Genomic DNA, 21015 nt, shown 5'->3' on the forward strand with positions numbered 1-21015 from the left:
ACTTGAATCTTGAGATTCATCGTGACTACGAAAAGCTACTCCCCGGCATAAAAGGAATCTTATGCAATCAACTATTGCATTTAATTGAACCCGATATTCAATTTTTTCTTGATTTGATTGCTTAACCAAAACACTTTAGATGTGTTGCTTTTCCTTTAGTAGATCTTCACTCTTCTTGACAACTTGGTTATGAGCACTATTAACTCCTCTAATATGAGAATTTAACTTATCTTTCTAATTCCAAAGTTTGAATCCCTTCGTTACAAAGTCTCACCTCCTCCTTGTTTACCAACATCTTGCCCAAATAGGTAGTAATAAAAACAAAATATTGCACCCTTGTCTATGCTATATTTCAACCACTTTCTATTTTCATACCATTCGGATATAAATCTATGGGGCTGTCTAGAAAAATATGATAGAGGGTAATTATCATGGTGGAAAACAGGTTGACAAGGGCCTTTTTATAAATAATATTTTCTTATATCATCATGATTATTAGGATGATAAGATGATATCTTTTCTCATAGCCAAGGATCTGAAGGAAGATTTTCTAAATTAAAGTCAACACGAATTCGCTTAAAAGATGAAGATGAATCTTGCACAAGAGATGAAAATTCTGATGCCCCCAATCACAAGAGCTAGCTGCCAATAAGAAAATTTTACAATCACAAATCACAATACACATTACACTAAAAGACAATTAATATCTCACCAACACACGCCAACACCAATGGATAAGATAAGACCAAATTCAAAAATTCAAAAAATAGGCAAAATATTAATAAAGTTAAAGCTTTAGCCAATCACAGTTCAAAAGAATCAGATAAATTTAGTCTTAAAGAATAGAGAGAGAGAGAGAGAGAGAGAGAGAGAGAGAGAGACTCTCATTCATTATTTCATTTCAGTGATTTTAGATAAAGAGAGAGAGAGGGAGAGAGAGAGAGACTGAGAGAGAGTCAAAGAGAAAAAGAGAGAGAAGTTAGTAAAATGAAATATCTTGAGGGAGCACCAGAGCAGGGAGGCCTGAAGCTTGAGGCTAAGGCAGTGATGAGCAATCTCCGATGAGGGGTGAGCGACGTGACCAATCTCCGATGTAGCGATGTGCTATGGACTGGACCGATCTCCGACAACATAACCGATCTTTGACGACAAGCGAGCGACGTGATCAATCTCCATCTATTGGCTTGAGCTTGAGGCGTTGCTCTGTCGACATTTTTGTCTTTAGGTTTGCTTTACAGCTTTAGTGATTTGAGGTTTCTGATTTAGTGATTTGCTCTATATTGGGGTTTGGTTTTTTTTTTTTTTTTAAGAATCCGTGGGTTTTCTACCTCTGTAATCTATTGGGCTTGATGTTGGGCTTGCCATCCATTGTTTTTTTTTTTTTTTTTTTGAGAATCCATGGGCTTGCCGCTTGCTTTGTTTCAATTTTTTTTTTTTTTTTTTTTTTTTTTTTTTTTTTTTTTTTTTTCAGATTTTAGTTCTAATTTTTTTGGAATTTGTTTTTTTTTTTTTAATTTGAGGGTGTTTCTAATTTTTTTTAAGGGTAAACAAATAAAAAAAATTTAATTATTGTATATAATTTTTTTTTTCAAGTCAAAGTGTTCCCAGGAACACCCTGAACTACACGTGGCGCCGCCACTGTCATTTACTTTATTATCCCAAATTTCACTAATATTCAATAAATTCATATATCTCGAGGTATGAAAGATTGAAAGTATCCACCCTTTCAGAGAAAGCGCATTCAACAATTGTAATTTGTACATTAAGAGCTTAAATACAAGATTCTCTTCTTATATTCTATAATTGTATCGTATCAAATATTTGCACATTCAAGAAATTACGATGAGTTTGTATGGAAAATGAGAAATGACCTAGATAATCCTTTAATCGAGGAATCAATCAATTCTTTCACTTCAAAACTGACCCTAAATATTGTGAACGTGCCATATTTAAGTGGTCAATTGTGGATTCACGTTTTAGTTTCTCAATGATGGAAAATTATTGTATACTCCCGGAGTACCATAAATGCGTACTCCTTCCTCTCACATGAATGGTGGGTCCTACTAATTAAATTCATTGTGGAACTCACCATTCATGTGAGATGAGGGAGTACATATTAACGGTACTCCGAGAGTACCTGATAATTTTCCCTCAATGATGGCCGTTGATCACCTTAAAAAGTCAATCAATTTACATGAGCTCATGCATGTACTCACTGTTAATTTCATCTCCAACAAAAAACTTTCATAGTACTAATAATAAAATGGAAATGCTAATAAGTGCACTTAGGGCATTGGTTAACAATCTATTTTAGGAAAGTTTTGACATCACTTTCATGGGAATGAAAAAAACTGTCAAATCATTAATTGTTTTTTTTTTCTTTTCCTATAATAATTTTCTTTAACTGGATTGTTAAATTAAATCATAAAGGCGATCATTAGCATGACCCATAATAAAAAGCTTATCGAACAATTCTTTATTTGGACTCTGCTGAGAAATATTAGGAGCTTTATTATACTTTGGGATTCTCTTCTCGTATATATTCTATAATTGTAGCGTATCATAATCAAATATTGCACAATCAAGCTTTATATGTGGATAAATTGTAGGAGATCAAAGTCATTAATTACCTGAATATACAATAAATGTCGGTTATATTTACCTTACATAGTTTAGATTTCATTGAATTTTCAAAAAAAATAGTTTATATTTTATTGATCTTTTGCTAGTATATAAATCCAGTCAATGCTCCTTGTCCTCCACGTATCAAATATTATTCGTTCGCATATTTTAGAGTTGGATATATTTACCTCAAAAAGATTTTACTACCATGGTGGGGAATACTTTTTTTCCAATTCAACGGCCAAATGTATAAATGGAAATAATTATTGCATATATTTTCCTAATGTAATTTCTATTCGTGGTACCAAACATCACTAATCCTTTGATCCTATATAAATCTAGTTAAGGCTCCTTGTCCTCCGCATTAAACACACAATTTTCTTTAGGACTTGGTGTTTTTTGAGTTTTCTTCAAAGGGTTCTCTGTTATCCTCTGTTCTTCCTCTGCTTTTTCTCTCTGTTTCCTCCTCTGAAATCCTTGAGTCATGTCAATCCCTAACAAATATTTCGACTTGTCTAATGGTACCTTTAGTGTCAAAGGTGTGCCTTTGCTCTCTGAAGTTCCCACCAATGTCTCTTTCAGTCCATTTTCTTCAATCTGTCAATCCTCTGATGCTCCACTTCCCCTGCTTCAGCGTTTCCTTTCTCTGTCTCACAAGGGTGGATTTCTTGGATTCTCTAAGGATGAGCCGTCTGATAGGTTAATGAACTCCTTGGGTAGTTTCACTGGTAGAGACTTTCTAAGCATCTTTAGGTTCAAAACATGGTGGTCTACCATGTGGGTGGGTAATAATGGCTCAGATTTACAGATGGAGACCCAATGGGTGCAATTTGATGTCCCAGAGATAAGTTCTTATGTTATAATCATACCCATCATTGAAGGAGGTTTTAGGTCTGCTCTTCATCCTGGCTCTGATGGACATGTCATGATTTGTGCAGAGAGTGGTTCAACGCAAGTGAAAGCATCAAACTTTGATGCAATTGCTTATGTTCATGTGTCTGACAATCCCTACAACTTGATGAAAGAGGCCTATAGTGCTGTTAGGGTCCATCTCAATACATTTAGGCTCTTAGAAGAGAAAACAGTCCCTAATATTGTTAACAAATTTGGGTGGTGCACTTGGGATGCCTTCTACTTGACTGTAGAGCCTGCTGGTATTTGGCATGGAGTAAATGATTTTGTCGAAGGTGGTGTCTCGCCGCGGTTTCTCATCATTGATGATGGCTGGCAAAGCATTAATTTAGATGGTGAGAACCCGAATGAGGATACCAAAAATCTTGTTCTTGGTGGGACTCAAATGACTGCTAGGCTTCATAGACTCGATGAATGTGAGAAGTTCAGAAAATACAAGGGTGGTTCCATGTTGGGTCCTGATGCTCCTTCATTTGATCCAAAGAAGCCAAAGATGCTAATATCGAAGGCAATTGAGTTAGAGCATGCTGAAAAAGATCGTGACAAGGCAATCCAATCTGGAGTTACTGATTTGTCTGGGTTTGAAGCCAAAATTCTAAAGTTCAAACAAGAGTTGAATGAGATGTTCGGTGGAGAAGAAGAAAGCAGCAATGTTTCGAGACAAGAAGGCTGTGGGAGCTGTTGTTGTAAGGCTGCATATGGAATGAAAGCTTTTACAAGGGATTTGAGAGCAAAGTTCAAAGGTTTGGATGATATTTATGTGTGGCATGCTCTTTGTGGTGCATGGGGTGGTGTTAGGCCTGGTTCAACCCATCTTAGTGCAAAGGTGGTTCCATGCAAAGTCTCTCCTGGGCTCGATGGGACAATGACCGATCTTGCTGTGGTGAAAATCATCGAAGGTGGAATCGGGCTTGTTCATCCTGATCAATCCGAGGATTTCTATGACTCTATGCACTCCTACCTTGCCAAAGTTGGTATTACAGGAGTGAAAGTTGATGTCATTCATGTACGTCTTTTTTTTACAACCCCAATTTTCTATTTTATATTTTGTAATTTTTATGTCTGACTAATCTATACTTTTATTTCATATATTTATATTTGTTTCATATGCAGACTCTTGAGTATGTGTCCGAAGAATATGGAGGCCGGGTGGAGCTTGCAAAGGCTTATTACAAAGGTCTGACAAGTTCTATTTCCAAGAACTTTAAAGGAAATGGACTCATCTCCAGCATGCAACAGTGCAATGACTTCTTCTTCCTTGGGACAAATCAAATTTCTATCGGAAGAGTTGGTAAGAAAGTTCAATAAAACTCTGCAATGGATTGAATTTTTTCACTGTCGTTTATTATTTAAATAGGTATTAAAATAGTGGAGTAATAATAAATTTTTGTTACAGGCGATGATTTCTGGTTCCAAGATCCAAATGGTGATCCAATGGGAGTGTATTGGCTACAAGGTGTGCATATGATTCACTGTGCCTATAACAGCATGTGGATGGGGCAGATCATACAACCTGATTGGGATATGTTCCAATCAGACCATTTGTGTGCCAAATTCCATGCAGGATCAAGGGCCATTTGTGGAGGTCCGGTCTATGTGAGTGATTCAGTGGGAGGACATGATTTTGATCTAATTAAGAAGCTTGTGTATCCTGATGGTACCATTCCCAAGTGCCAGCATTTTGCTCTCCCAACTAGAGACTGCCTCTTCAAGAACCCTCTTTTTGACCAGAAGACCATTCTCAAAATTTGGAACTTCAACAAGGTATCAATTTCTTCGATAATTGCTTTACTGGGAAAGAAAATGAAAAAATTTCTTACTAAAAATGTTATCTCAAGAATTTCCAAATATGGAACATCTTATGTTAACACAGTATTGCATCAAGTGACATAAATTACTGCATCTTTGACATGACATATTTGTTTCTAACCTCTAGGTTCTTATTCTTTCGATTTGTGCCCACCACCAAATAGCGGTCTTTCCAAAAAAAGGGAATAGGACTTGGTGTCAACCTGTCCTCTTCAAATAAGTGGGAATATGAATGGAAATGAGTGTCACGTTATTTGAACGATGTGGCATTGGTTAAAACCTATTATTTTATTTGATGTCGGCAATGGTTAAAACTTAAAAAGGATATGCTAACCAATACTTTTAGGGTATTGGTTAATCATTTCTTTAAAGAAAGTTTTTATAGATAAAAAAAAAAAAAGTAATGTTTGAAAAATACTAATGGATGCTTTAAGGGCGTTGATTAATAATCTATTTAAAGAAAGTTTTTGTGTAAAAAAAAAATTAATGTTTTGATAGTTTTTTTCATTTCTCATAAAAGTGGCGTCAAAACTTTCTTAAAATAGATTGTTAACCATTGTCATAAGGGCACTCATTAACATGACTCTTAATGTTTTGACACTTTTTTTTTTCATTTCTTATAAAAGCAGTGTCAAAATTTTCTTAAAATAGATTATTAACCATTACCCTAAGGATATTTGTTAGCATGACCCAACTTAAAAAACATAAAAAGCATCATTTCAAACAAAAATAAGTGTCATGAGATTGTCTACCAACCAAAAAAGATATACACACTCGCATGAAGGTGGACTCGGGTTCATCTGGTTACATAATAACAAATTACACCATATACTCTCTTCTACTCGATTTATATTTTCCATCCTATAAACACAAAAATACTGAACATGTTATGTTAATACAGTATGGAGGTGTAATTGGAGCATTCAACTGCCAAGGGGCTGGTTGGGACCCCAAGGAGCAAAGGATCAAGGGCTACTCTCACTGCTACAAGCCAATGTCTACAACAGTTCAAGTCTCTGACATCGAATGGGACCAGAAGATAGAAGCAGCCCAAATGGGTAATGCTGAAGAGTACATAGTATACCTCAGTGAGGCCCAAGAGTTGCTTTTCTTGACTCACGAATCTGCTGCAATACAGACCACCATCCAACCATCTTCATTCGAGATTTTCAGCTTTGTGCCAGTTGAGAAGTTGGGCCCCACCATCAAATTTGCCCCAATTGGGCTAACAAACATGTTTAACAATGGGGGTGCCATTCAAGAATTGGAGTACATTAACTGTGACAGTGGGACTGAGAATAATAAGAGTGTGAAAATCAAAGTTAAGGGTGATGGGAATTTCTTAGCATACTCTAGTGTATCTCCAAAGGAATGCTACTTGAATGGTGCTGAAGTGGCTTTTGAGTGGTTGGCTATTGCTACTGCTAATGGTGGCAAACTGACCTTGAATCTTCCTTGGGTTGAAGAGGCTGGTGGCATTTCTGATGTTGCTTTTGTATTTTGAAGCTAAATTTTATTATGTTTTTGTAGGGGTTAATCAGGGTAAAAAAAGTTTGAGACTTTTGAGTGCCATGGCAGGCATTTAGTTGAATAAATTAATTAAGGGTTTAATTTTTTTTAACCCTATTTATATTAATTGAATAATAAATTAATTAAGCGTTTGATTTTTTTTTTAACCCTTTCTATATTATTGTCCCACAGCAGTATTAGTTTTAATTATTTTAGCTAGCCATGGCAATAAAAATTAATGAAGGTATGAAGTTGGTTCACAATTGTGAGAAGAAACTGATGTAAGAACAAAATTTCCTCCAAACTAGTTTGGAGAGAAAATTTTCAAACTTCTCATATATCTCTTTTTGTTGTGAATTTTAAAAATCTAGCCGTTGAATTTTATATTCCTTATGTTCTTAACATGTATATCAAATTTCGTTCAAATTGGATATTATTTAGTATTCGATCAATAAACTTATCTTTTAAAAACTAATTTTAGATTATAAAAAGTTGAAATTTTAACATTTATTTGATGAGATAGCAATTGAACTTTGATCTTCTTAAAATTTTACATTTATGAAAAATATAATAAGAACATGCAATCTAACGGTTAAATTTTCAAAATTCACACTCAATATAGAGATATATGAGGAGTTTGTAGATTTTCTCTTCAAACTAATTTAGAGAAAAACTTTGTTGGACAATTTAGGCCGGCTTTTTTTACTAGCCAAATTACTCTGTTTGTGGGATCGTTGGAGTTTCTATTATGATTCGTACATTTTGAATTGAGTTTGGAGGGGCCGAATCTCTTGGTCCAAACTCTAAAGTGTCCACACTCCACACCCCTCTGAACCGGCCCGATGGGAGAGATCCAAGCTTTGTATAGAGTAAAGCCATTCACAACAATCTCAATGAGATCGGTCCTCACCAATTAGATGACCAAGCTAACCAGCACATGCCTGATGGCTGCCACCCTTGTGTGTTTGTGATGAAAGAGTTTGATATAGTACATATTTGGGCCTTGAAGAATGTTTCAAGATTTTTATTTTGATTCTTCATTTTTTTTGTTGATGAAATTGATTCTTCATATTTGATTCATTGTTATATTGTTCATTTATATTTCAAATCACGAAGGATCAAAATATAATATAGAGTCAAAATGCATTTTGAAACATAAAAGATCAAAATGAAAACAACCCTAAACTTAAAGAGCCAAGTGTATTTTAGTTAAATATTGTCTTCCAAAATCAGTTATCTATTCCAAACTATTTATCTATATTACTATTTAAGGGGCGTCCCGTATTTGGACTGGATTTTTTTTTGTTCTAAAATACCTTTACACCCTTATGTTTAAGTAGAGACAAAACTAAAGAACAAATTAGTAAAAATATAACTCTAACTTCTACTAAAATATTATCTAAAAAATAAGGTCACTCTCAGGTTGATTTTCAAATTTATTTATCCATTTATAAATTAGATTCTCAAAATAAAAATTATATATATATAAACATAGATTTTTTTTTTGCTACAACCACTAAAAAAAAAAAAGTCTCATCGCACGCGAGAAGCGCATGTGATGAGGCTAGTGAAACTAATGAGTTTGAAAGATTCAAGTCTATTGTAGCAACTTGAGTCTATGTCTCACAAACTCGAGTTTCATGTGCTAGCAGAGCTGAGATGGAAACTTTTCCATGTGGAAAGACTCGAGTTCCCTAGGCAAAACCCTAAAAACAACAACCACACGCTCTGATCTTCTTCTCAACAAACTCATCTCTTATCTTCTCTCAACGAACCCAAAAAATAAAAACAAAAACAAAAACTCACACTCTCATCTTCTCTCAACAACAAACCCAGAAAATAAGAACCAAACTCTAGTCCTAATCCCAATCCCAATCCCACACTCTCATCTTCTCTCAAGTAATCACTTTCAAAGCAATCAGCAGTAGCAACGACAATGAGAAAGGAGAACGGAACGTGGATCGGATGTCATTCTCTCCCACTCCTAGCTCCAAATACTCAAGAACAAAACTAAACACCCACTTCCAACCCCAAAAACCCAAGAACAAAACCAAACACAAAACCCAAAACAAATACCTGAATCAATCTTGGTAATTTGGCGAAGGAGAAGAAGTATCTCTGCTGCCCACAACAACACTGATTTTGCAAGTCTTCTCACTAGCTTTTTTTTTCTTCTTGCTTTTCCTTGTTCCTTGTTCAATCTAGGCTAACATTTTTTTCTCTCTTGCTTTTCCTTGTTCAATTTGGGTTAGTCCCTTGTTCGATTGAACAATTACTTGTGTGTGCATCTAGGCATTGAAGGAACTTGAGACCCACGGAGAAGAGAATAAGAAGAAGAGGAGAAGTGGTTCAGAGAAGAACATATAACTCAAGTTTCTTAGACTCGAGTTGTTATAGTGAACTCAAGTCTAAGAAACTCGAGATGTTAATTTCCTAAATAGTTTAGAAACTAACAAAATGGTGCTATTGGCCTGCTTTTGAGTTTTGACCAACCCTACTACTACTAGTTGGTCATTGGCCTTGGAAATAAGTTACTTATTCCTCGTAAGCCATGACCTATCCAGCTACAAAGTTTTACAGATCAAATTCAACGTGTTAAACATAAATCATGTATTGGACCTGGCAAAGTGGAGCTCATGCGCATTAGTATTTTGTTTTTCAATGTATGTTATGATGTAATTGGGTACAGATATTCCAAGGTTTTATATATTAATTTAAACATTAAATAAAAGAGTTGCTACATTCACAACATTTTTACAACAAATCATAAGTGGTTAGTTGTTATTGGTTCAAATTTGAACCTAATATTAAAATTACTTTTTTGCTACAACAATAATAATCAGTAACAACCTTTCATTTATGATTTGTTGTGAAAATATTATAAAAATGTTGTGAATATATCATTTCTCTTAAAAAAAAATGTTCATTTCAATTATAGCGGACCGAGTCACGTCTTACACCCAACCAAAATGATCCTTCAAAATTCATTTGCAGGCATCTAATAAGCATCTATTAATAATTTATTTAGTTTACTTTAGGGATTGTGGTGATAAAACTAAAAGGCCGGCAAAGCTTGATACAAAGGAGAAATTGATCTCTTGCTAGATGCAACAAATTGATATTATTAGTAGTAAATGCTGCAGCATGGTTGAATAGTGCATTGTATCACAATCACTTTGTTGCACATCAGCACATGGAAGTATGTGATATTATATGGTGTCAAGCTTTCAATCCGCGTGGGTTTTTATGACATAGGGGTATATCAAGATCAACATTATATATAAACTAATACACCTTTTACTTTTAAATAGTTTCTGTTTTTGTAAACATAGGATGCCAACATCACATTATCTATAATCTAATGTAGATCGTTTAAAGTAGTTTATATTTTGAAAACATAGGATGCCAACATTGTTGCGCATTAATCACTTGCATTTTTATATGAATATTTCTAGATATCAATTTTCTTTTTAGTTCCAAAATAAAAGAATGCATTAATGTATAGATATATAATATGTATATTTTTTTTGGGATAAGTGAGCTTTTGGAACGTATAGAAATATTTTACATCATGAAACTCATCAATACCGCAAACATCTAAAATCTCAAGAATGTTTTATTTAGCGATTGTAATTCACGAAAGCAAGCTTAACATACCATTTTTCTTTTGAAAACACTTTCTATTCAATCACTCTTAAAATGTAATTGTTTGAAGTTAGAAGAATTGGTGATTTTTTCTCAAAAAAGAAAAAGAGTCGGTGATTTAGATAGAAGGTTTATTAGCACAAAATCATATATTGTTTATTCACGGGAGAGAGATTAAGGGTCCCTTTGAAATAATTTATTAGCAAAATAATTTTTAAATGTGTGAATAGTATCGTAGGACCTATTTTTAATAAAAAAGTTACTGAAAAGTAAAGTTTGTGGGTCGTGCACTGTTTACGAGAGAAAAGTCAACAACTGCGGCTTAAAAAAAAAAAAAAAAGAGTTGAAACATGAATCTCAGCAACGCAAAATGCAAAACACTGAATCCAAACATACACTAAGGGTCTATTTAGATACTGCTTATTTTGTTGAAAACTAAAAACTTAAAATTGAAAACATTATAGCAAAATAAATTTTAAATGTATGAATAGTACCGTAGGACCTATTTTTAATGAAAGTTTTGTTGAAAAAAGAAGTTTGTGAGTCCCGTGAAGGGATCCACTGAATAGTGCATATTCATATAAAAACTGATTTCTCAAAAAAAAATCATCAAAAAAATAAAAATAAAAAACGTGAAACACAGAAACGCAAGAACGTGATCATGTATCCAAACAGATACTAATTAGCATGGTCAAGAAGCTTTTAAATTTACATCTATTTAATTAGCAATAAGTTTACCAATGAATTTCTTACTCGTACTACAAATTTGACGTACAAATATAAGATTTTTTTAAATAAAAAACATATAAAATTAAGATAAAACAATTTATATGGCCCGTTTGGTAAAATATTTTAACTAATAATTTTAATATTTAAATAATATTACAAATACTTTACTTTATACCAACGCATATTTTCAAGAAATACCATCAATATTACCGGACTAACCTCACCAAACGGAACATCTTTCAAAAAAGTTAGATAAGCCGCTAATAATCAGAAAAGTTTTCACGGGTGTTCATTTGTTCTTGCACTCTCTACTTAGACCTTTCTCATCTCTGTCGGAACTCTGAACTATTTGAATCGTCCACCTACCACACCTGCCACTTGCGCTCTCTCTGTGATCTGGTAGTTAAAGAGCACTTCCTCTACAATGTTGCCTCTCTCTCTCTCCCTTGTTCCATCTCTGACTTTCAGTTTTGTTTTTTAATAAATTTTAGAAATTTCTCAATTGGGTTTCTTCTGATTAACTTCAAAGTTCAAATCAATCTCAAAGTTTCAAATTTTTTTTTTCATCTGGGTCTTCTGCAAAACTAGCACTCTTGAACCTTTTTCTCTGAATATTGCATCACTACACTATCTAAAAATTCCATCTGTTTTTTATTGAAAAAAATCAGTTTGCTCATGCCTTAGAGTGCTTCGCTTCACAGTCTAGAACACCCCCCCCCCCTCTCTCTCAAATAAATCTCTAATCTTTATTTCTCATCCTATAATTATTACCTTTCAAGCTTGTTCTTTTATGTTTTCTTAGGATTATTGGGTGTGTTTAGAGCATTAGTAATGATTTCTCATAGCCATTCAGACTCAGAGGTAGAGCCACCTTGTGGTTCTGAAACAAGAGCTTCAACAGCAGAGAAGCTTCACCAAACTTTTATTATCTCTTTACCAGTCTCCTCCGCTTTCATCTTCCTCTTCTTCTTCTACCTTTGCTATCTTCGCCGTCAAAGGGCCAACTGGTCCTCTCTTCAAATGCCACCATCTTATGCCAACAACAATGATATCTCCAGGGTAAACAAGATCTTTCCTTGCCCTTTTCCTGTTTTTCAATTATTTGTGTAATTTGCATGCTGAGGTTTGTGAATGTGCAAGTGTAACTATGTCTTTCATGGTTGTGGTTGCACAGTCTGAATTGGGCTTGAAGAAAGAACTGAGAGAGATGCTACCCATTATTGTATACAAGGAGAGCTTCTCCATCAGAGATTCACAGTGAGTAGACTTCCTTATTTTGTTGATTTTTCTTATGTCTCATATTCTCATCGAAGTTGTTATTGCTTATTAGTATTTACTATTTAGCACTGTCTTTATTATTGCTGTATCCATAACTTTTTTTTTTCTTGCACTTTCAATCTTATTAACCTCCATTTTAGGATTTCGGTAACTTGATGAAAACAGTCCAACTGTTGAGCTTTCCCAGTTGAGTCAATTTAGTGCTGGTGATTCATTTATTATCTAGATATACATTGTAGTGGTTATTTGTACATATTAGAGATTAGTCCAATTTTCTCTTCAAATATAAGGCATCTGTTTAAGTTGCTATAAATTAAAATTAATGGAAGGTGCATCTTGAGAGGGTGCATTACTTTCTAACTTGCTATGTATTGGACTGGACTGATTGTTTTATATCAGTTTTGATAGAATTGAGTAAAGCCTTATCTGAAAGATTAAGTCTAGAGATATCATTGGGAAAGAAGATATCTTTCTAATTGACCATACAACAGATTTTGGGTCTCTGGCATCAAAGCTGAGCGGTAATGGCATCTTGTGAAGCAGGGAGCTTTCTTGTGTTTAATTTTTATTGGTCTTAGGATTTCACTACACACAACTCGTAACTTAATTGGTGGATGAGTCATGATTCCATTCTCCACTTTAATTTAGTTAATATGGTTTGATGAAGGAAGACATTTGTCTGCATGATCAGATTAAATAACACATGATGTTCACATGAGCTGATTGGTGGTCAACATTTTGTATTATGAGACCTGCCTTTAATTGAACTCAAAGTCACAAACATTTTTCTTTGATTAAGGTACGTATTTTTAAATTATTAGCTTTTTATTAAGCTCTTTGTTCAAACTTAAGAGGAAAAACTGTGGCATTGGCATTGTTCAAGACAAAGGTTAATCAGTGCCTTTTATCTTCTTTACTGGCAAATCCAACAAAGCAATCTAGTTAATAACCATCATATCTGCCAGAACTAACTGGTCTTATACTTATATTTATTCTTTTTATGCACCTTGAGGCAGCGTGGCCTTTAATAACAATAGATAATAGTTGCTTTTGAAATATGGGATACATAGAAGCTGTTTAAAGGGTCTAGAAACAGAAGGCCACCATTAAGTTAAACTGAATTGTGAATGTGTGTACCAGGTGTATGCATCTTCTTACATATGATGGAAGCTGAAATGATAGTCATCTATCACCCATTGGAACTGGTCAATTTAAGGGAATAAGAGGTAAATCCATGTAGAGGGGTAAACCATCATAAACGGGTTACATGGATTAACCGATTACGCACTGCTTGAATTTCAAACATTTTATTTTAGAGTGTTGATATTAAAAATGCTGCTTTACAATTTTAAATCTGGTTTATGTATAGTCAAGTGTTTAAAAAAATAAAGCATGCTTAAATAAGAATACTGGAATACATGACCTCTTGGAAAAGGAATTTTGGCTGAGTTTTTGAAAAATGAAATGATTTACCTTATGACATCTTAAAAGTATATACATTTAATAAACAATAATGAGATTCATATCACATGCTATATCAAGACCAATGAGAAAGTTTATGGGCTTTCCAGAACTGTCCTTTTATATCAGAAGAGGGGGTAAAATGAATAAGATTAACAACTTAGGCATTTTCTTAAATGAATTAGTTAGTGCCTTGAAGAATTGTATAAATTTCAAGGTGTTTGAGATTACAATCTTGAATTTCTTAGTTTCCTCTCTTTATTCTTGCAGGTGCTCAGTATGCCTTGTGGAGTACCAAGCAGAGGATAGGCTTCAACATATACCTGCATGTGGCCATACATTTCACATGGACTGCATTGATCACTGGCTTGCTACTCACACCACCTGCCCACTCTGCCGCCTCTCACTTGTTCCTGCCAGTAAATCTTCAACTGAACCACCTCATATAAATGTTGAATCTGGTCAAGAATTTTCTGTGGCAGTCAATGGTAATGATACATCGATTCAACAAAGGCCCCAGGCTAGCGAAGCAGCGCAAGCTGAAGAAGACATTAGAAATCCCAAAAACCAGTCCGAAGAAGATGCAAGAGATGTGAGAAATCCCAGAAACGAAGATGCAAGAAGCTCTGATTGCGTTGATCATGTGAGAGAATCTAGAAGTTCAAGGGATGACATTGAATGACATTAGCATATTGATGGATTTTCTGGTAATTTCTTATTCGTGGCACTGTAGCATAGACAATCTTTCTAACAACTTTCAATTTCTTTTTTTTGCTTTTCCCCTCATTTTCAAGTATGGTATTCCGCTCTGCCATAGGGGAGCATTGCATAGTGAATTATATTTTTCACATGGTTGTGCCTTTTCTTCAAATTTTGATGCCGCATAGTGTCTTCAACTACATTAATTTGTACTCTTCAATGAAGTTGATGCATTAAACATATGTAGAATATTCTTTTTTTTAGTTGTGTGGAAAAGATTAGATGTTTTTGCCATGTCAATCAGGGTGCCATACTGCTAATTACGAAGCTCTTGCTTTTGCATTTCAAAATAGCTGTATAAACTAATATGTAATGGTACAATTTACTTCAATTACTAATGTCTGTTGTTTTGAACAGGTTAACCTATATCAAGAGTTGGGCCAATGTTGCTAAAAATCTCATCATGAATCAGATCCTACTTCATGCGTACAGCTCTCCAACTGAGATGTTAAGAGCAACAACCACAGGAGTACTTGGCCAGTTCTCTTATATATAACGCATGAGATTCCTTCTTCTAGACAGCAACAAAAACTGAACTAAATGATCGATTAAAAAAAATAAAATTTTTGGAACTCTGAAAATATTCTTGTCTTCTAGGATGCTTGCTTTGATAATTAGATTAGTGATGGTCGAACAGCTAAAAAGATGGTAATTAGATTAGTATTGATAAGAACTATTGAGCTACAATGTCTTGTATATGGGAACCATGGTTTCAATAAGAGTTTTTATATTAAGTCAATTAGATGAGCATATATCTCATATTAACACATCAAAATTTTCATTTTGTTCAAATTTGATATCTTAACCCTTTTCTAATCTTGATTCATACATTCCAAAATGCACCCTAACTCAATTAAAGGAGTTATATTGGGTGAAGAATATAGAAAATTTTGCTATGACTGGAGAGTCCATTCTAACTCATGACCAGTTTTTGACCATTGTGTTTATTGCTTTTCAATTTTTATTTTTATTTTATATAGAGAATTTCAACCTAGTTATTGCTTTCCAATTAGGGTGTGCGCAAAATCCAATAATCCCATCCAACTAACACAATCCAATAGGAAGGCAATGGATTGGTCCTTTAATCATATCCAACTTATTCAATTCGTAAAGGCAATTGACTGTTTTTTCAAGTGGACAACTTGGATTAGATTGAGTGCTTTTTTAGATTTTTTTTATTTTTTTTATTTTAGTTTTGAGTTTTTTTAAAATGGCATTTGTATTGGTTGAATATTACAAATATTGATTTTTGTAACTTCTGAAAATTTATAATTAAAAAAAAATGATTCTCAATTCGGAATATATATATATATATATATATATATATATATATATATATATATATATATATATATATAATTTTAATTAGGCAAGTCATGCGATGCATTTTGCTGATAGTTTCTTCTAATATTTTAATAATTTTTTCTTTTAAAAAATTTTAATGTTTACTATCTTGTTTTATAGACAAAATAGAAAAACAATAAGCATAATTTAGTGATTGATCATACTATATGTATTTACAAATATGAAAATTGCATGATATGTGTAAGTGAACAATTTGTACCCGGACCCAAAACGAGTGATGGGCTCAGGCCCAAAGAGCCTTATACAATGAAATTTGTAGAGTATGAGTTTGAAACCTAGGTTAGGGATATTGGAAAGTTGATAAACAGGCTAGAATGCCGCAGTCTTTGCAAGTAATAGATGAATGTGACAGAAAAATCCCTTCTCGAACATAAGCCGAAAACAATTTGTATAGCCTTTCTTTCTCTAACCAAAATATTACAATTTTTAGTTTTCAAAAAGATCTCCCTCTTCTTTCCTCTCTCGTATTCTTATATCCTTCTTCTTCTTCTTCATTGTTTCATTCACGTGTAACATAAATCTTCGTTCTAGATACTTGTCATATTCACCACCTTCTTAAAGTCTTCAAATAATAGCTGGAACGCTGAATTCTACTGTTCAGAGATCATTTCTCCATTAATGCAGCGAGGGAGGTAGATGCAAGGCCTTTAATGCGGTGATAGTAGTTTTTTCCTCAGATATTTCTCACACGTTCCTATTTCTCACACGTTCTTGCTTCTAATGGGTGCTTGGATCACACCTTTACCCAACAGATCTTCCAGAAATCTGTCTCGAAACCCTTTAGCAAGTCTCATGGCCTTTACTGGGCCTGTCCGAGGAGATATTCCTCCTCAGACAACTCCTCGGAACATTATAGTGCGGACTGACCTGTGGGCCTAGAAGACATTGATTGAGCAAACTTATACCAACTAACCAGACCCAAGGCCCAAACGTGCCTTTAAGCATTTTCACCCCTCACAATATGCCTACTAAAAAATGCAAATATCATTTTGATAAATAAAAATGCAAATATCCTTCAATAATTTTTTTACTTTCTTAATTGTGTGTTATTAATTTTTTTTTTTTTGGTTGGATCGTGTTTTAATTGCTTGCAAAAGTAACTAAATTTGAGCAAGAATATCATTATTGTTTCTCATATAAATCTTAAAAAACTGACATCAAAATTTCATTATAGTTAAATAATTAATGAACCACTTCAAATAATTAATATAAAAATAAATGTATTTATCCTATTAGTAACATTTTTTATTACTTAGAATAAATGCTATAATGTTGATTCCATATATGTATATAACATGAAAAAGAATGTCATATTCTAATCTCCTACTATTACTACTACTATTATTATTATTTCAAATAAAAATAGTTTCTTAAAATTTATAAAAGTAATCATATAAATTCCTATAATAAATAATGCACAGTTATAAATAATTAATATATACATGTCCTTCATTGGCTAATTCAATGAACTAATATTTAGATATAAATGAAAAATTTGTTAAGTTTTTTTTTTTGGTTAAATTTTTCTTGAAAAAAAAAATTTCAAGAAAAATTTGAAAAGTTAGAAATCTAAATAAAGAAAATTTTAAGGAATACACATACAGTAGAACTTCATTATTTTCACGCATGATATATGTTGTTTAGTACTTTCACTCCATATCTCTTGTCTACACCTAATAATTTTCTCACTAATAAGTAATAACCAAATTTGATATTTTAAATTATAGTTGAAAAATATATCACAAAAAAAAAATCTAGTTGAAAACCTTGCAGGTTTGGATGTTAGAATCCAAATGCTTAATAGAACACAAAAGTCAAGAGGAATCCTCCAAATAGATGCTTGCAAGACTAATTAAAGGGGAAGAAAAAAGTCATTATTGGTACCTTTAAAAAATTATATATAAAATTTTAAATTTTTTTTATGTGAGAAAGTGAGATAAACACGATAGTTAAAAATATAAAATTTTACAAAAAATTGGTTTATTCAAAGTGAAATAAAGAGAAGAGATCAAGAGAATGGATTGGTAGTTCCCAAAAAAAAAAGAAAAGAAAAAAAGAACAGCGTGTGGTGAAAAGGTCAACACGACCAGTCTACCACTACCATGTGTCTTTGATTATCTCTCTTCCTTTATAAACACTTTTTACACATATTCTAACTCTCTCTGCCTCTGCCTCTGCCTCTGCCTCCTCATTCCTCAATCAATGTATGTCTTCTTTCTTTCTATCATCTCCTACCATTCATAAATTTTCTGGAGCTTCTGCTTTTTTAAGAATTGAAGTTTACAGGTAAATGATTTGAGAAACCTGATCTATTCTGCCGTTTAGATTGCTTCAAATTTTGGCAATTTTTGAAAAAATTAATGTAGCTGCACACGACTAGTAGCAGTTCAGTTGTTGTTTTTTGTTTTTGCTTCCTATTTCTCTGCAACTAAACAGATGTGAATATATGTATAGTCTTTGACTTTATTGCTTTAGATCTTTGATCATTGGGATTCTATCAAAATTTGATCTTTTTTAATGTTTTTGGGGTAATGATCTGTGTTTATTTCTTTTCAACTTTTATCATAGATTACACACTTGTGGGTCACTGTTGGAATTTTGAAACCCATAGCTGTGTGGTATTTACTAAAAATTTTCAGATTGGTTATTGAGAATTGTATTGGATTCTATTCCATTGGGATTGTTTGAAAATTTATGATAAGTGTTACCTCTGATTATATGTTATTTTTTGTTCTGTTTCTTAACAGAGTATATGCCATGGCAGAGTAGTGTGTTGGTTGTTCATATGGGTATTTCTGATTTCTGAAAAATCCTAGGCAGGAATGAGAGACTTCTTTCTGGATTTTGAATACTTTGCTGAGGGACTATGTTGGTATTTAGCGGACACTTTTGACCTTGTAGTGGAGGAATTACTTGCATTTTGTTTGGTTTTTGCCTCTTTAGCTGAGGAGTTTATTGGGTTCTTATTTTGCCAAATCTTGATTGCTTAGATTTTTCAGAATCCTACTTTCGATAGAGGCAAAAGAAAGGTTTAGCAGGGTCCTATGTTCAAGGTTTATTTTTTGATGAGAATGCTTAGTGTGTGGTAAAGTCAAGTGGGTGTTAAAGATCTGAACTGGAAAGAAAAGAAGGATAATTGAGAGCGTCTTTGATCATTATAAGTGTTGGTGTTTAACTAGAATTGGCAGCTTTCCTAAGTTGGAGTTTTATCACTATGGTCATGGATACGATTCAGAATACGGTTCACTATTGTTGTGTTTCAAGGGGTAACAGGATTTTGTACACTCATAGTAGTGGAGACAATGAAATTGAAAATTTGGCTTCTTTGTGCTTGGAAAGGGCTCCCCCATTCCACCGTTGGTATTTTGAGACAACATGCAAAAGGACTTTTGGATTTTTGATGGAAGATGGCAATGTTTATTTTGCAATTGTCGATGAGGGTGTGGGTAACTCCAGCATTCTTCAATTTCTAGAGCATGTGAGAGAAGAATTCAAGAAGATAGCTAGAAAAGGTTCAAGAGGAAGTTTTTCAAGTATGAACTCAGTTGGTCTACAAGAACAATTAGTGCCTATCATCCGCCGCTTGATCAACTCATTGGACAATGTTTCTCAAAGTGGCAATGACTGGATGGCTGAAACAGGTTTGTCTCCATCGTCAAGTGATGTAAATGGCCAAATTGAAGCCACTAGTTCTACAAAAGCCCCCTTGTTGGGAAAATCTAACAAGCAAGAGAAGAAGGCAAAGGATCATGTGATTGCAATGAGAGACATCGAGTCGGAGGGGCATCGAAGATCTACAGATAGAGGAGTCAAAGCTGATTTGGAAACTCCAGATTCTAATAATCAAGTTGGAGTTGGTTCCTCGGCCTCATTACAGAAGGAAATGGGTTCAATGAGGTTCAGATCAAGCTCTCAAATTATCCGGAAGAAATGGTGGCGCCAAGTACGAATTATTCTTGCCATTGATGCGGCTGTTTGTTTAATACTTTTTGTGATCTGGTTATGTGTTTGTCAGGGTATTTCATGCATGCGTTGAAAGATTTGTCATTTCTGTTGGACTTTAAACACAATAATGGTTACAAATCTTATGGAAATTTGCATTGCAATCCAAATTCCTTGAAAGATACCTCCTGCAGTGTAGTGAAAGCAACATACCAACCTTATCGAAGAGATTAAATTGTATGTCTTAAGTGTATAGTTTAATAGCTTTTGTATATGTATATGAAATATTCATAAGATTATCAAGTTCTTGGCATTAGAGATTCTATATTGTTGTATCAGTGACACCAGAAAACTCATGCTAGTAAGTGCAAAGTGGAGTTTGGGGGTGTTTCCACTTTTCAGAGAGTATTGGACTGTTGTTTATGGTTAATTTCTGTTTGCTGTGGATCAGTGAGTTATTAGGATTTGTTCTTTGTGTGTCCAAAAAGCCTCGTAGAGAATTATTTATTGGATGAAAAAAAGTTTCATTAGGTATGTAGAACACTCTTTTTGCCATCTTTAACATTGTGCTTGAATGAAAAAGAATTGTTAAATGCATAGAAATCTATATATATCTATCTATCTAAAAGTTGAAATGTAGCAATAATTATTGCTACGCTCCTGTTAAGCCATTTTAGCCGCCACATCATCAGTCCCACTAACTTTCTTTTTTTCTTTTTCTTTTTCTTTTCCTTCCTTTTGTAAATTAACATTTTTCCAATCACATAAAAATAAAAAAAATAAAAATCATGGATGAGTTTTTTTCTACTGATGGGATACCTCTTATGTGCATTTGTGTGATACATTCACCATTATGGATAAATATTTCTCTTTGAATATGCTTTAGTTGTGACATGAATGTAGATGCATAACTTAGTACAAGATATGGTACTTTTTTTTTTTTTTTTTTTTTTGTATTGTAACAAATTTAGATATTATTATGGG

At 33.5% G+C, this 21015-nt stretch overlaps 3 protein-coding genes across 3 annotated transcripts; all 3 read left to right on the top strand.

Annotated features, from left to right (window-relative positions):
* Positions 1 to 3012: 3012 nt before the first annotated feature.
* LOC142621031 (stachyose synthase-like) lies at positions 3013 to 6900 on the top strand. The gene is made up of 4 exons (XM_075794352.1): positions 3013 to 4540; positions 4648 to 4825; positions 4931 to 5298; positions 6245 to 6900. The coding sequence occupies exons 1-4, from the start codon at positions 3107 to 3109 to the stop codon at positions 6845 to 6847; spliced, it is 2583 nt and encodes an 860-aa protein (XP_075650467.1). The 5' UTR covers positions 3013 to 3106; the 3' UTR covers positions 6848 to 6900.
* Positions 6901 to 11460: 4560 nt separating this feature from the next.
* On the top strand, positions 11461 to 15483 carry LOC142618946 (RING-H2 finger protein ATL7-like). The gene is made up of 4 exons (XM_075792007.1): positions 11461 to 12285; positions 12401 to 12483; positions 14236 to 14672; positions 15082 to 15483. The coding sequence occupies exons 1-3, from the start codon at positions 12058 to 12060 to the stop codon at positions 14645 to 14647; spliced, it is 723 nt and encodes a 240-aa protein (XP_075648122.1). The 5' UTR covers positions 11461 to 12057; the 3' UTR covers positions 14648 to 14672; positions 15082 to 15483.
* A 2758-nt stretch (positions 15484 to 18241) lies between these two features.
* On the top strand, positions 18242 to 20572 carry LOC142621250 (phytolongin Phyl1.1-like). The gene is made up of 2 exons (XM_075794570.1): positions 18242 to 18375; positions 18837 to 20572. Exon 2 carries the CDS (start codon positions 19304 to 19306, stop codon positions 20123 to 20125), a length of 822 nt encoding a protein of 273 aa, XP_075650685.1. The 5' UTR covers positions 18242 to 18375; positions 18837 to 19303; the 3' UTR covers positions 20126 to 20572.
* The last annotated feature ends 443 nt before the right edge of the window (positions 20573 to 21015 follow it).

Source organism: Castanea sativa, chromosome 12 (assembly GCF_040712315.1).
Source record: "Castanea sativa cultivar Marrone di Chiusa Pesio chromosome 12, ASM4071231v1".
In the NCBI taxonomy this organism is placed as follows: Eukaryota; Viridiplantae; Streptophyta; class Magnoliopsida; order Fagales; family Fagaceae; genus Castanea; species Castanea sativa.